General features: G+C 37.5%; 1 protein-coding gene and 1 long non-coding RNA gene across 6 annotated transcripts in view; both read right to left on the minus strand.

Moving 5' to 3' along the window:
- The window catches only part of marchf8 (membrane-associated ring finger (C3HC4) 8), a 103,360-nt gene that overhangs the window by 32,857 nt on the left and 53,328 nt on the right, over positions 1-17,175 (minus strand). For 2 of the 5 annotated variants that reach the window (XM_082154015.1, XM_082154016.1), the window contains exon 3: positions 1,229-1,348. The exons of 2 other annotated variants lie outside the window; for them this stretch is intronic. In XM_082154015.1, coding sequence (XP_082010141.1) covers positions 1,229-1,348 — 120 coding nt within the window. Of the gene's footprint in view, positions 1-1,228; positions 1,349-12,613; positions 13,017-17,175 lie in introns of those variants that run through there. One more of the 5 variants, XM_082154018.1, reaches the window with a different exon arrangement.
- LOC309486646 lies at positions 4,690-12,607 on the minus strand. The gene is made up of 2 exons (XR_014201628.1): positions 7,058-12,607; positions 4,690-7,024 (listed from the first exon to the last, which is right to left on the minus strand). It is a non-coding gene; the product is annotated as an uncharacterized lncRNA (long non-coding RNA).

The raw sequence follows: 17,175 nt of genomic DNA on the forward strand, positions 1-17,175 counted from the left end.
CATATTGGGGAAAACGCTTCTAAGTAGCAACAGATCTTTTCTTCCATTTTGTGACTCGTATGCGAGTGCAACTTGAGATTACTAACAAATATTTTATTCTTTTTTTTATTTATAAGATAGGCATACTAATAAAATTTATTTTGGTTTTAGTACAATAAATTATATTAAACTGATTTAGGATAATACATTAAGGATTGTGGCTTTATATTTTAGGTAAGAGAGTCCTCAAAAGGATATCATCATATTGCCATTGATGGCCTCAGATCTACTGGAAAGGGTGATTTCAGGTTACTCTTGCAGTTTTGGAGTGCAGTGTACATCAAATGGTCCTTGAACTGTCTGTGGACGTTTACTGTCTTAGGTTACACTGCTAATAACAGTCCTGAATTTAGTTGTTTGGGAAATTTACCTGACTCATTGTGTCCTAACCAGGGGTGCGTTTCCCGAAAGCATCGTTAGCCATCTATGGTCGCATGTCCCGTCGTTATCAGCATGATACAACGAGTCTGTGTTTCCCGAAACCATAGTTCCAATGAACATTCGCAAACAGCATCACACAGTTGTGTGGTTGGAATGACAGCTCTCGACCTGTGGTTAGAAGCATAGTTTCTTGTTTGCATGACAAGTGGACTTAATAAATCCATATCTTGAGACAAATAAGCCAGCTGCCATTCAGTGCAATCTATATCTTTTATTTTGAATATACTGTATACAAATGCCATTTACGTCTTTTAGTTTGTCAAGAGATTTAAAGTTCAGTTTTTGAACAGTGCGCATGTGCGTATGTGCTTTAGTACGTAAGAACGAGCCTATGATTGAATTTGGAAATAAAGCAAAATAACTGAGAAATATGAGAATTATTCCTCAGATGCCATGTCTGTAATTTATAGCAAAAAATCTAGCATTAATAACATCTCAAACGGATTCATTAAAATAAGTTTACTCCACCATATGCGTGACATCATTAACCAACGTGGTTGAAAGTCAAATTTGTGACAGTAAGGTTTCGGGAAACGGTCATGACAAGCTAAATTTGATTTCTTCAACTATGCATCATAATATGGCAGGTCAGCAGCGAGTTATGTCGTTGTATGGGAAACGCACCCCAGAAGTATAAAAGCAACATGTAATCGGTCTGTCTACATCAAACATAAATATGCTTTGTGGAGCTACACAAACACAGCCAGTTTTTCAGAAGTTTTTTCAACCACAGTTATGCAGTAACTACCATAGACATCAACTTTAGGGTAGTCTCAGCCTCAGACATCATCAACGAAGTCGTCATCTGATTGGTTGATTTCTCCAGGAATTCCGGGAAAAGTGTGTGTTGCACTCTTTTACGGTCCGCCTGGAAACAAAGCAGTCATGACGTCAAACCCCTTATGGAACAAGAAAGCCGTCGCATGTACAACTGTGACAATGAGAAGTTATCAGGATCAGCTAAACGCTGGATTTTCAAAAGTATGTGAAGCTCACAGCACCATTGTCAGTTAACTTGCACTACATTCTTGAATGAATTGCATGCCGGTCTGTTAACATAGGAGTATGCAATAACTGACTTTAACAACATTTCTGAGCAAAATTAACTATGATAGGTTGCTTTACATGTCACTCTTGCGGTCCTTGGCCAATAAAAGCTGCTATGGAGTCCTGACCTTCTGTCATCAGTCTGAAGGTCTGGCTACGCGAGACTAAAGGTGATGATACACGGGGCAACTTTGCAACTTTGCCCAGCAACATTGCTCAAAAAGTTGCCCAGTGAATCATCCCCTTAACTTGAAAGGAATGAGTTTCTTCCCAATATTCAAATAAGACCAAATGTTCCCCCCAATATTTGATATTCTTGATGCTGCTCTGCTGCACTTCCTTAAACAACACTATGTTCGTTGTTAGCAGGACACAAAGTTTTAAAAGTAATTTTTTTAGGATTACCTGCTTCAGCAGTCTAATAGCTCTCAATGTCAAAATGGTGAGATGACCAATCAAATCAAAGGAGGCGGGCTTTACTGTTTACAGAAGACAAGCGCGAATTCCAATGCAATGCATCAGTTTTAACAGTAAAAGAGAGCAGGGTAAAATGTAAGTTGTTAAACATTTAATATTTACCATGTGTTTTGAGAGAGAATTGCAAATAATATTCAATGGTGTGAACTATTTCAGTTTTGCCAAATTTCTACATTTTTAAATGAAAACAGTCTACTGTATATCATGTATGCTATTTGTGTAATGTAATTCGCAATTGAATGTTAGAGACAAGAAACAAACAGAGCAATGTTAGGCATACGATTAAGAGTGAATACCCCAACCCCAAAATGAAAACTACCCACACACACATAACAATTGTCCCTTGTCATGGTTCCTTGCAGTTATGAAAAGCAGGACGGGGCTACTCTGAATAAGGCCATATAGGTAAAAAGCAAGAATACGTCAACAGAAACTCTAGAAGACTAGCTTTTATCGCTTGTCGCTTTGTGTCATGCCAGGTACATTTTTTTTTTAAAGGGATACTTCACCTCTGGAAAGATGAATGTGTATTTAAAATAGGTCATTTATGTAGAAGAAATGTGAAGAATTTTTTTAATTTGGAGCTTTCTAGACTGAGAAAATCCAGAAAATTTATTTTTGGCTTATGTGGATGAAAGACAACAACTCCCAGAATGCACTTGCTTCACTGCCCTAGGAGGCCACTCCCAAGCCACGCCTACCGGTAAGAGAGGGCAGCTGACAACAACAAGGCTAGGCTACTAGTGAGTCTCCGTGACGAGTTTGCCAGGGATTTCGAGATCGCCTAAAATGTCCGGGATTCGGCTTTTGCGTTCAACAGTCGCCATTCATCATGTTTACTGTGGCGAGCAGGACGAGGCTGACGGCAGCGGGAGAACGGCGCGAGGCCGGTGGCGTCATTACTGAGACGCGCCGGTCTCGCATCTCTCACGGAGGAGCGGGAATTTTCTTAGCAATGGTAAAACGCACATCAACCGATCACTTGTTTAGCGTTCATGTAAACTAGGCATGTGCCGGTATCACATTTTCATGCTGCGATTAATTGAGTGATCTTTTATCACGGTATACGGTATTATCACGGTATTTGAATTGCACATGAGAAACAGATGGATTTGGGGGGGATGTAAAAAATAAAATAAAACTTGCATCACAAGGTGTAATTGTGATTGTCAAAACATTTGGTAACTAAACTGAATTTTATTAAGTTTAGTGACAACATGTTACAATGATTACATGGTACAATGACTGGTAGGCTACTGTTTGTATTGCTTAACACAAATTTTACGATTTCAATTCAATACTTGGGATTTGATTTAAATCTTGATTCAATATTGACTTATTTTGGATAAATATTAGGAAGGCTACAGTAGATAGCCCACGTTATTTTTTTCTCATGAAAAAAAATATCTCACATAATGCTATGTAACCATATAGAACCCTATCAGCTGGTATTTTTAAAGGTTACAAATAACTAATTAAATCAAATATAATGTGGTTTTCATTATAATAACAATTATGTAATGACACAAGTAAAAATATAATAAATATGTAAAGTGCAGTGCACATATTCAGCAAAATACTCCTCTTTATCTATATGTTTTAGTCATCTAACATGCTGCTGGTCATTAAATAGTTTAAATGTAACTTTCTGTGACGCAATTGTTCTACTGTTTCATATCAAAAGTAACCTGCTCTGTCTTGTTTGACGGTCTTCGTGTCCTCTTTGCTCCGCGATTTTTCTCTGCGTGAGAAAACGGATGTGTGGCGTGACGCGTGAGCGTATGAGGAGTCTCGCGCTGAATGCGTCGAGTTGGCAGCTCTGCTTTTAGAAGCGGGATGGATCCGGATAGATCGGCGGCGGCGTTCCTCCTTCCGCCATGCTGCTTCTCCATGTGAGGACTGTTTACATTAGACTAGAAGTGCGCACCGGCCGCATGCTTATACACGTGGCGATTGTTTACATCAGAATGCGCACGTGTTTCGCGCAGTTTGTTTAAGCAGTTGATGGAAAATAAGCTAATGCGCGTTCTAAAAATCTAAATTCGGATCTATTATTTTTCACGGTATTTTGAAGTGCCCGCGATAACAATATCGTGCATATTCATTACCGCGATTTATCGCATTACCGAATACCGGCACATGTCTAATGTAAACACTACATTCAGATTCACCAATCGGTTCGGAATGAATTCAGTTAACGTTAGATTGAAACAAAAGGTGTGCATGTAAACAATGAATGGCGGCTGCAGAAAGCAAAAAGCTGAATCCCGAATCACGGACATTTTGAACGATCTCGCCCGCCGGACATGTCAGGAAAAAGGAGGATGGTAACCCATTCAGCTTTCTCCTATACTCAGCTTTCTCCACAGAACAAGAGCCTGCTAGCTTAGCTTCCAAAGAAAGACGGCTGACACTGTGCACATTCTGTGAGTGAGATCCCACCCTCTGGGCAGGTTGAAAACATGCGGGACAGCCCCTACTACTGGCTGTAGTCTTTAGCCTCTGGCCAGAAAATCCTCAGATGACGCAATATGACGATTTTTGCGTCATCGGAGGATTTTTTCCAGACAAAAAATACATAAATCTCTTGTCTCAGGGGGATATGAGGGTGGAAAGCATGGTAATTCGAAAATACTACAGGTTTTCTACTAATACAAAGCTTAATGCTAAATCCTGAAGTATCCCTTTAAGTCTCAGTTGTGGAATGCACATCAATACCTCAGCAATGTGACATCATGATTTGCACAATCACACTTTGGTAAAGCTTTGTTGAGAGTTTCTGGTTTCTGGGCCATCTCCGAGGAGAGAGTGATGGCCATGACTGGCTCATGGAGAAGATTGAATTATCCTACTGGGTGAGCAGAGGTTGTTATCAGCACTGAGTGAGTGGAGACCTGTGACAGATGGCCATCTAACACTTCCTCAGCTGGCTGACTGGCTCCATCTCTAAGATTCCCCATATCCATGTCTCATTGCCTCAGCAGACAGCTCAACGCAACAACGGCAGTCAGGGGAACAGACCGCAAATGAGACAGCACTGCTACAACATCACCCCCATCACGGTCTTTCTGTTTTCATCTCTCTACTCGGCACTTCCTGCCAGTTAATGTTTGAATGGCCTTAATTTCACAATCAAATTCATTGGACATTCCCAGAACTGGTTTCTCATAATCAAAACAAGAAACGCATGGTTCCTCAAAGCATTGCGGTAAAAGGATGTGATCATGGTTTCGCTATGGAGATTAAGGAGCATAAATAAACAGCATCTGTACCAGCGTCACGAATTAAGCAAGGCTTGAGAAAAAAAAAAAATCCCCTGAAAGTGACAACTATACATGCCTAATGTAAATTATTGTACACTTTTCAAAATCAAACAGTTGGGTTGTGGAAGTATAAAAGATAATACAACATATAATAAACTAAATTTAGACCAGTTAATTCAATCTTTGAATACTAAGCCATCTGGAGCAAAAGGAGAAAGACTGACTCTGACTGACAGGATAGCACCACAGTTTAAAAAAAGGATTGCATTGTTTGAAGAAAATGTGAGTGGCTCTAATGTATCATTTGGGTACAAAGTGTAATAATTTGAGAAACTGTAAGTGCAATGAATGATATATAACAAACTCAACCCTGGTCAATTTCCAAGACATTGCATAGTATAATTTTCCCATCTTACTGTAAAGTATTCTGAAAATGTAACAGTTCACAGAGTATAAACGTTCAGATTGCTGATGTGACAGGGACATGGCTGTTAATTATTACTAATATTATTTTTAATATGATATTATTAATCATTAATTAACTAATAATTACTGCATTAAAAGGTAACTCGTTCCTTAAGAGTAAAACTGCTATGCATTTACCAAATCATCTGTGCTGAGATTATTGGTTCTTATACTACGGGTCTCTTGAATGCTTGAATCTGATTGGTTCTGAAATCTGAAACATTCTAAGGAGTGCAATTATTTTCAGGTAAACCCACTGCTAAAGTAATTCCAGGCAGATTTTGACTGAATTACAGTTTTAATCCGTCACTGCGGGTCTCAGGTGCACCTGACAAATGTCTTGAAATACAACTTCTGAACAATGTCTTAAGATGTGGTAACCGTAGCATTAGAACAATTGACTCCGGTCCGTTGAATTATTAGAAAATAATGCACACTCCGTTTTGCGTCGTGGCCACATTACCACCTAGGTGTCAATTATTCCTTACTTATTATTAAGAGAGTTATTACTGTCTGTGTGTAGAGAGATAGAGATAGAGATAGAGATAATTAAATCAAAAGAACAAACATCACGATCTGAAGTAAGGGTGAAATGCAGCCTGAATATCGGGCTGATGAAATTTCGGCTTTCACATTTAGTTATAGATATTTCCTTTCAGGAGACAATAATCAAGCGACTCGCACGTCATATTTCATATTATTGCTTCCTGCAATACAGCAGCATCCTCCACCACAACAAAATTAAGCCATGCACAGTAAACAGATACAGGAAAAATAGATGTTCTGATTATGATGCCAACAATGAGTCCAGAGGGACAGAGAGCAAAACAGCATTAAAGGCCATGAAATAGTTTAATACAATTTTCTGTCCCGTGTTGACGTAAATCCCACTGAAACAGGAAGTTGAAATAGGACATATAGGCTTAAATAGCCTTCGGCATATATCACAGCAGGGCCGTAACCACCATAGATGCTGTATAATAATTAGATATGGCCACATTCATGCTAGAAACATGCTAAAACATACTAGCAATGTGCTAATTCATGCTAACAATGTGCTTATGCATGGTAGAAACATGCTAGCCACGTTAAAACATGCTAGCAATGCGTTAATTCAACAATGTGTTAAAAATCATGCTAGCAACCATTCTAGCAATGTGCTAATTCATGCTAAGAACATTTTAGCAATGTGCTAATTCATGGTAGAAACATTCTAGCAACAATCTGTTTTTCTGATATACTATTGCCTTCAAAACCTTCAAACTTTAAGCAACATTACAAACTACATTAAACTCCAAACTACTTCAAACTCAAAACCTTCAAACTTCAAGCTTTTAAAACTTCAAACTTTCTGGTCAGGCTCTCTCAAGAAATCAAAGTTTGTCTTATTTTTATCTAGTTTTAGTTCAGATTATGCCGTGCACATTGAAACTGAAACACAGTTTGTTTGTTTGTTTGTTTATCTTGATCAGAGCGATTTCACAAATAGCAGTAGTGAGAGTCAAACCAGCCTTAACAAGAAACTTTCAAATCCTGTCATGTCACGCGCAAGCAAAGCATGCTGGGATCATCCACTTCTGCATTGAATTTCATGCAGTATTTAACTTCAACAAGTGATTAGATTTGCAATTCAGCGTACTGCACCCCATTCAAACATATAATTTAAACTAATCAAAAGCTTTGAATCACACACACATTACAATCTGCTTTCTATTATCTATGATTTCAAAAATGACACATGTCAGCATAAATAGGATTCATTTACAACCTAAATAACATTCAAATGTATTATAAAGGATAATGTGATTGCAGGAAAGATCGAAATAGCCTGGAACGATTTTCATGCCGAGGGACACTGGGAATGTAACCCTATCTTACAGGAAGTGCGCTTGGAAGCATTTTCCTGTTTGAGCTCATAATTTACACAATGGTAGCTCAAATTTCCATATCAAATAATCAGCACACAGGCAGAGAAGGATTCATATACTGGGCAATGACAACAATTATGGGTCACTTTTCAGCTGAGAGCAGCAGTTTACCCATCTGACCTGTCAAACAAACGCCAGCCCTCTGAGGCCCATGAACCCGAGATCACATGATCCGAAAAGAACAGTTAGAATCAGCTCAGCTGACTGAAGGCCGAGCACCGCAGCACTAGCTCTACTGAATCACAGGAAATGGTCATTTCTCAGCAACTGAAATGGGGAACAGGGTTGAATGTAACATCCACACATCTGTTTCACTTAACCATACTCAACCACAAACTACATTTACACCAGAGTGAGGAATGACTTAGAAGTACGCTTAAAGCATTAAGCTGTAAATGTGGATTTGTTAAATACAGCTGGATTAACCAGTGGTATTTATAACTGGTAATTATATTTAGCAGCGAGAATTACATGGAAGATAGTAAATGTTCAACTATAAGAGATAATACTTATTGCAGTTAAAAACACACACACACACACACATATGTATGTTTCTATGTGTGTGTGAGTGTGAGTGTGTGTTTTTTTTCTCGTCATATCGTGATGTTGCCAATCATAGTTCGGTAAAGGTCTCAGAACTTTGTCTCCTCGCAGAAGATCTTCGTTTGTGTGTGTCATGGAGGGATTCGTGCCACTGTTTTGACTCCTTTACACATTTTATAAGCTCTTCACAAGTTCTCAGCTGGTCAAAATACCATCATATGTAGGCTATGCATATACAACGAGAGCATTTATCCCAGCACACAGCGTTGTTTTGGATGTTCGGTAAGCTCCGTCTCAAAATAGGCAGTCATAAAAGCTAAGGTTGTGAATTTATCCCTATGCTTTTAGGTTTGGTATCTTTAGGTTCGGTGTTAAAAATGGCAATTTGAACGCTAAGCGGACTACGACTAATTGTTTGTTTTTTGGTCCGGACTAAACGTTATATTTCTTGCATACATTAGTGTACAAGAACTAGGAATTCTGAACATTAAACCTCCGAAAGAATGAGCAAGTGAAATTAAAGTGAAGGTAAGAGAATGCAAGGAAGTATGAGTAATATTGAAAATCCATCTATAATATAACGTCCAAATATAACAGCCCACAACTGCAGTCCAGTTATTGTTCGAATCTCAAAGAGAAACTACATTCCTATGTAAAAAAACACTCAGATTATTTATTATTTTCTGATGTTGGAATAAAATCCACTCCTAATTAACTCAGGCTAGTCAAGACTAATTAGTTTTCTGACACTAGGACCTCTGTGTTCCCCAGTGTCCCGCTGGACGGTTCCCTCATGTCTAAATGCAAATGTAAGGTCATTCATAGATAAACAATCTGCTTCAGTCTCTCAAACCACATGATGTAGTACATAATTATCTACAACACGATGACACTGGAAAAGCAGCAAACATAATCAGACATATAAGGAAGTTAAAAATGCAAATATCTATGATAATGAGGTTTGAGTGCATAAATGACATTGTTGTGCATTTGCTGTGCCTCAGCTCAACTTAAAGGGATATTCACTCAAAAAATAAAATGCTGTCATTATTCACTCACCCTCATGTCGTTCTAAACCTGTAATGTATTCCTATTGATCACAAAGAGCTTTTTTGCAAGTTCAGTTAACACACATGTCAAGCTCCAAAAATGACAAAAACAACAAAAATAGATCATATAAATTGAGCTATATCAATTCAAGTGACAAAATAGCTTTGAATGAGCAAAATGTAAGTCATTATTTACTGCATAATATTTCACATATTTTCAGATTAAACCGTACAGTCATTTATTACTAAATGCAGGGGTATGATGGATTATATAATGATTTATATTTTACACATATTATACATATTGATGTAGACATTAGTATTTATATTAGGAAAAAAATACATTTTACATTATATTAAAATAGAAAATAGCTATTTTAAATTGTATTCATATTTCACAATATTACTGTTTTTACTGTATTTTAGATCAAACAAATGCAGCCTTGGTGAACATAAGAGACCTCTCAAAAACCTTAAAACATTTTACCGACCCCAAACTTTTGAAAAGTATAGTGTACATAGGCTAGACCCTTTAAGTTGTGCGCTATATTCCAAGTCATACAATATCTCTGCGTGAGCTAAATTTAAGCCATTATTCACTGATAACATTCCCCTCTAAACTACAGATTAAAACTTACCAGAAATGTAATACTAAATTCAGGGGTATGACAAATTGTATCAATTTAAATGTATAATAACACATATACATACATATATATATATTTATTATATAAATACAGGTTGATATACACATTCAATTATTTATATGTTCTGTGATGGACTGGCCACCTGAAGGTTGCTTTCCACTACCTTCGGCCTAAGATACTGGGATAGACTCCAGCCCTACCCTTCAGAGGTCATATATAGAAGTAAAAGAGAAGAGAGAGAGAGCGATAATGTTATCAAATTCGCCTTTTGAGCCCCTGCACAACTCAAGTACTGTCTTGATGTTGAAATTTGATGATGTTGCAGGTCATCCCAATCGAACAGATTTTGCTAAGTGCAGTGATCTTCTACAGATCGATCTTCTCAGTGTGTAGGGAGAACTGAGCACTATGTAGGGCTCCTGTGAATCAGATGGCAGAGTGGTAGAAGAGAAACAGCATGGCAGTAATAGGGATAATCTGTAGTGTACAGCAGAACCCTCAGGCTTTTCAGTCACATCTCCCTTAAATCACTGAGTCATCCCTAATGAGAATGTCTATCTGCCTGTGTCTGTCTCTGTGTCTGGAACAAAGATGGCCGAAAAATGTGTTGTTGTTGACACAGGCACACTTCCTGTGTTCGCTCATGACTTCCTCTATCCCACGGGATTTAAGCGGGGCGGTGGGGCATGTGACCGCTAATCTCAGTCTGCCCCCTCCAACGAGGGGATTTCACACAAAGCCTACGATTTTGTGCGTCTGTCAATGATGCGATTTGCTTGTGCACTGTCACAGACACGTGTGTCTCTATTGCTGGGATGTTTCAGTCCAAACAACTCAAAAATCGAAGTCAGAGAGTACTGAGTGTAATGATGAACTTAGCCAGTATATTAACAGGCCTCATTTAACAGACCATCATTGAGATTTAATGACACATAATGGCTATGAGAGAAAGTACAATCACCGAACTAATGTGTCCGTCATTGCAAACACGCATAAAGCAGTTGGTTGCAAATGGGTCGCAGGTCTGTTCTGAAGTTACGGTCGTGGACAGCAATGCTTAATGGAAATCATAAAATAGAACTAATCATATAATAGAGCATAAATATGACAAAATAGGCTTATCAACCTTTAAAAGAAAGGAGAAAACTTGTCCTATATATTTTAGTGTTGATGTCCAATCAAACTCTACAGAATTCTGATGCAAATTCATCTTAGTCACTTGGTAGAAGCCAAATTAGGCAAATGCCATATTGTACAGGTAGTATGACAGGTTGTAAAACATAGTTCAAATCCAATGTTAGCTTCACTTCCTGTTTCATGAGATACCTTCATCTGATCAATATATGAAGGCAGCATAGATATGGCCCCCACTGATTTTGCTATCCCACAATCCTGTGCGTTCCTTTCTGCAACAGTTAAGGTACAAAAATAAAGTTTTGTGAGATACCTGTGCGCACAATTGCTGCCTGTGAAGCCATTGCCTGGTGTGGTGCCTAAGCTTTAGGACGCAAACAGTGTGTTTTGATTGATGAGTTATTGGCTACCAAATGCATTAAAACTAGGAATGCAAGATAACCCAGTACCATATTAGTTATCGGAGGATATTTGAGATATAAATGAATATACATATACATTAAATGAACTCACACTGTCAATATTTAACTATTAATCGTTTCATTTCCCATTGACTTCCATTGTATTTTTTGTGGAGGTCAATGGGAACTGAAACCAACATTCATTAAAATATCTTCTTTTGTGCATGACAGAAGAAAGCTATACAAAGTCTTAAAAATTGTAATAGCAGTCATTTATCAGTTATCAGCCATAACATGAAATCAGTTATCAGCTGATCAGTCTCTGCAAGAATATTAATATTGGTGCATCCCTACATGAACCAAAAAAACAAACAAAAAAAAGGCACATTCAGCCTGTGTCATGTTAATCATTTTATTTGGGCCTTTTAGTCTCACAGTAATATTTATAAATGTCAATGCTTAAAATTAAGGATATTTTTGTATGATTAAAAAAAATGAGGCGCTGCGTTCAGTCACCACTTAAGGTTCAATATAATATATGCCTGGTTAGTAAGTTCATAAGTGCCAAAACCATACACTAATCTGCATCAGAAACTAATGAATCTTACCCGGCCACTTTATGATTGATTACTGAGTTTGTTTGCATGTCTGCACATCAAAAAAAAAACTAAAAAACATGCAATTACAGTTCCTATATTGAGACACAGAGTTGAAAATAAAGGAAGTGCTCTATATGTGTGGCTAAACATAAGCTCAGCCCATCTGGTTGGTCAGTATAACATGATATTAAAAAAACTAAACAAATTCAACAGTAGTGCTGTCTTGCTAGCAAATATAAAAGCCCTATACTGAGCACACATTTACAGCAAGAAGTAGAGAGCAGAAAGGGAATCACAACCAGGGAATAGAAAGCACAAAAATGCACAATAAATGTTGGCATTGCTTATTTAAGAAAAACAGCATTCTGCTCACAGCTGATGCTGAAACTGGGACTAGTGAACAGAAGCTGCCTAATCTCCATAACACAACAACAGGCCTCTCAATAGCAACCATGGAGACAGCAATCGCACAGCTCCCCTTTCACATGAGCACAATGACACACACAAACACACACAGCCTCGGCCGCAGGAGGCAGACAAACAGAGGAAAGACAACATCAAAACATTGCAGCATTTGTACCTGAATCTTCATTTTCCAACAGGAATGCATTGGTGAATCCTTTAGGAGGAGGTGGTCCCCTCCTTTACACTCACACACACACACAGACAGACAGACAAAGCCTTGCTGGAGAGGTTACATGTCCCCTGTGTAAATCCTGTTGGAGAGGTGAAGCTGATATACACGGAAGTGGTGCGGAACAAGATGCAATGAAGATCCAACTGTCCTACATCCAAGTTCCTTCTTTGGAACAGACAGAGGCAAATGCGCACAGACACACACACACTCACAGAGCGAATGAGACAATACTAGCCAAGACTTGTTCTCTCAGCCGGTAAACACAGCAACCAGCCACTTCCTCCAGCTGACTCCAATCAGCAGGGACAACCCGAAGCTTTGTGCATTATTTATGAGGGGGCGGAGCCGAGCGTGCTCTTTGGCTGTCCGGGTTTCAAATCCCCACCCCCATCCTCCTAAAACACAGTCCCTCCCCCTCCAAACTGTCATTTGTCTCTATGCTTGGTAAATGTGCACCCTGCCTTCCTTTCTCATCCTTCAGTGGATTCACTTCATTGGCTGTAATGCAGTTATAAGACTGCACGCTCCCGAAAGAAAAGGTCAAGAACCTCAGACGCTCACCCACAGCAATTATTCTAATTTAGCCAGAAACCCTGATTATAAGGGCTCGCTTACAACAAAGCACCAGAGAGATAGACAGGGAAAAACAAAGTCAAAGACAGACCGTAGAGAGGCTGGGGTCATTAGGGCGCCACGTCAGGGAGTACAAACTGCAGAATCGAAAGTGTAAGAGAAATAAATTCTGCTGAAGCTGAGGAGACCGTGCCAGAAAAACAGGTTTCTTACATTAGGAATTCATTTCACTGTCATTAAGATTATGTATTATATTTAAAATAAAAAAGAGTAGTAAAAAATGCATTTATTTATTTAGCACTGATAAAATAAAAACTGCAATTTTGATCACTTTGAGTGAAATGATGACATCATTTTTTTATTATTCTATTTTATTTAGCACTGATAAAGCTAATAAACTAACATAAAAATAAGAAGGGTGATAAAAAAATTGCATTTTGTTTTTATTTGGCACTGATGAAGCTAATAAAATAAAATAAAATAAAGAAGGGTAATAAAAATTGCAATATAATAAAATAATATAATAATAAGAAGGGTGGTTAAAAATGCATTTTGAATTTTATTTAGCACTGATGAAGCTAAATATAAATAATAAAATGAAATAAAATAAAAAATAATTATAATTTAATAAAAATAAGAAGGGTCATAAAAGTGCATTATTATTTCTTTAATTTAGCACTGATGAAGCTTTTTAACATTGTAGATATTTACATTATTTATATATATATATATATATATATATATATATATATAATTTACACAGCTAATTTAAAATGTACACAAATTGCCCGGTTCAACAGCCTAATTTCAGTAATTATTTTGTCTTGTTAAATATGCTTCAATATCTGTTATGCAACTTGCTCTGGGCAGTACTAAATAAATTGACAAGCTCAATTTTTATCATCTCTTACATATATATTTTAAACTGGGGTTTGTAAAGTTATAAGTGTATACAACTTTCATGAAGTGAACAATCTTACCCTCCAGGGTTAGAGGAGGAAATACATGACTGAAATAAGGAAATTGTGGTCACGACCGCCCTGGACTAATAATGACCATGCACTTTCCAGTAAAGCAGGTACAAAGGACATACTATACAAAGAGCTGTGCGCACAGTACTAAGAAAATCCTGCTTAAAATACCTCACAGGGAGGTTCAGGGTGAGAAAGTGGGTGTAAGGTGCTGCTGCTCTTGGCTGGGTCTCGTGCGTTCACCTGAGGTCCACTATTTAAGTGCAAGCCCTTAATAAGCTGGATAATGAACCAAGGGCGTCCTGTACCTTTCACTTTCATTCGCTTGCCCTGCTAAATGGCTCTGCTTTTTCGCTTTTTAAGTCGCTTATGGACTTTGCTCAGTCAACACAGTGAAGATTAGTCATTAAAGAACCTGGATGAAAAACGTCCAGTGTTTTCTTTGTGTCATGTGAGGTTGGTAAACACTGCTCAAATACTTGACTACAGCTACTGAGATTTTTGCAGTGATTGAAAGAAAAACGTTAAATGTGTCTGCGGTGTTATTTCAATACTGTGAGGGGTTTAATGAAAATAATTACATTCAGATGAGTCACAGTTCAAAATAAAATACTTCATCCTTTATTTTTCAGGTTTCATACAGTGCTGAGCAAAATTTGCATATAATGTGACAACCTGTAATCAAAGATTTCAAACAAAATAAATGAGACCTCCTATGATGACTAGAAATGCAATTTAAAGAGCTAAAAATACACTAAATGAGTTGTTATCATCACAATGACCGCTGAAAGTATATATTTCAAGCAAGATTATCTATAAGCAAGATAATCTACAGTGTGATGGCTTTTTTTTTTTGTGCTCCTGAGCTCCAAGTGATGACACATATGTGAAGTATTCCTTGCATAAATCCCCCAAAACTGAACAAAATCACAAAGTCTCTCCCAATGCTTTTGTAACAGGTTCAGTTTCACCGAGATGTGGTTCACCATTCACGTGATGCTGAGAGTGATATAATGACTGTACTGTTTGTCACAAGGAGGAAACTCCTAAATAATCCATTGTCATGGGAAATAAAATATATTTTTTAATTTAATATAATGCACTTTCAAAGCTGTTATAAATTTAAGGCTGGTAAATTCTCTCAGTTGGTGTGGTATAATTTTCTAACTAATATAAAAATATAAATTTGCAGTAAAAAATCCATACAGGAGTTTTGAGCAGCAATATAATTTATTATAATAAATTTATAATGATAAAATTATTTTTAAAAAAAAGAAAAACGCCGTTTCATGGTCAGTAAGAAATATTTTAAACCCAGAAATGTCCTCAATTGGTGTGTTATTATTCTCTAAATAATATTCATTTTAAAATATAATTTTTCTAGTGAGTAAAAAAAAAATATAGCATTATTTATAATGGTAAATACTAGAAATGGTAAAGCCTGGTTGGTGTGGTATTATTTTCGAAATAATATTTTTCTAGTGAGTGGCAAAGGCAAATATACCGATACATTATGTGTATACATTACGTTATGTGGATACATTACGATATAAATACATTATTTTTCTTTTTATACATTTTTAATATCATTATTTTTAAATGTAATTATTTTTAAATTATTTTTACTATTTAACCAATATTTGTGTGTAATGAATTTTTAGGCTTATCAATCAGAGCATCATGTTGTTAGCTTAGAAACACGCTAACATCAATTGAGCGTCAAGTTTCCTGTGCACTTCACATGAAGAATGCAATTTGAATTATCTATTCTACAGTATGATGATGAATGTTCAAAAACGTTTACCTACAAGATTACATTTCCGTTAGGACTGCCTACAATAAAGGCAGATATCAAAACAGCTCACTAGTTTCTATATCAGAGCCAATATTTTTGAGAACGGCAAATTATTGGGGCATCCTTAAGGTGAAATCACAAAGAACAGATAACATCTCTGAAGTGTCTTTACCTGCTGATTTCCTTGAAATCAGATTTCCATGAAATTAGCAGATACAGCAGGTACAAAAAAGTACACTTCGGACTCTGTGCTCAGCTATTGGTCACACACACACACACACACACACACACACACACACACACACACACACACACACACACACACACACACACACACACACACACACAAGAGAGACGGTGCTAAAAGCACTGAGACAAGTCATTCAGTAGACTGTTGAAAAATAAAGGGTGGTGGCAAAGAGAGAGTGAAATGAGGCATTGAGTGAATCAGGGGAAGGTGAGGAGACTGAGACACTTTGAGCTAAATGTAGTGAAGAGGATATCAGATAACCCCTGGGGCATGAAATTGCGATGTAATAGTCCTTTCAGCTCATATTCAAAAAGAAAGTGAAACCCTCTCACAGGGTCCAGGGGTTGCCAATCCACACAGTAACTGAGAAGGAGACTGAAGATGAGGTTGTGTATACCATCAACAAAACGGCCATATAAGCCCAAACTCATTTAAGTTTGACTGAAAGGAAGAGCTGGATGGACTTCTTACATCAGCAGCTTTGAAATCTGCATTTTAATCTCAGCTCTCATTTACATATGTATTGATAAAGTAAGGCTGGGAGTATGCGAAGGGAGCGTGTGTGGATTTTAATATTTAAGTAACTCGCAGAGGTGCATAAATCTGGGAGAGTATTACCGTTCAATAAATAGATGAATAATAGGATGTTATTTTTGCAGGACAGAGTGGGAAAGCATATGTGAAGCAGGTCACCCACTTACATCCCAGTGACGACTGGTTTACTAAGAGCCGAGGATATGGATCAATGCCAGTCACTCAATTCCCATCAATCCGTTCTCATCAAAAGCGTCAACATCAGAGAGATTAGTCAGCTCAACCAGGAAATTAACACTAAGGGTACATTTACACGACAACGATGTACTAAAAATGGAAAAAGTTTTTCCTTTGCGTTTTCCCGATTCACAAACGATCCCCG

This window comes from Leuciscus leuciscus, assembly GCF_965113295.1.
Source record: "Leuciscus leuciscus genome assembly, chromosome: 22".
Lineage (NCBI taxonomy): Eukaryota > Metazoa > Chordata > Actinopteri > Cypriniformes > Leuciscidae > Leuciscus > Leuciscus leuciscus.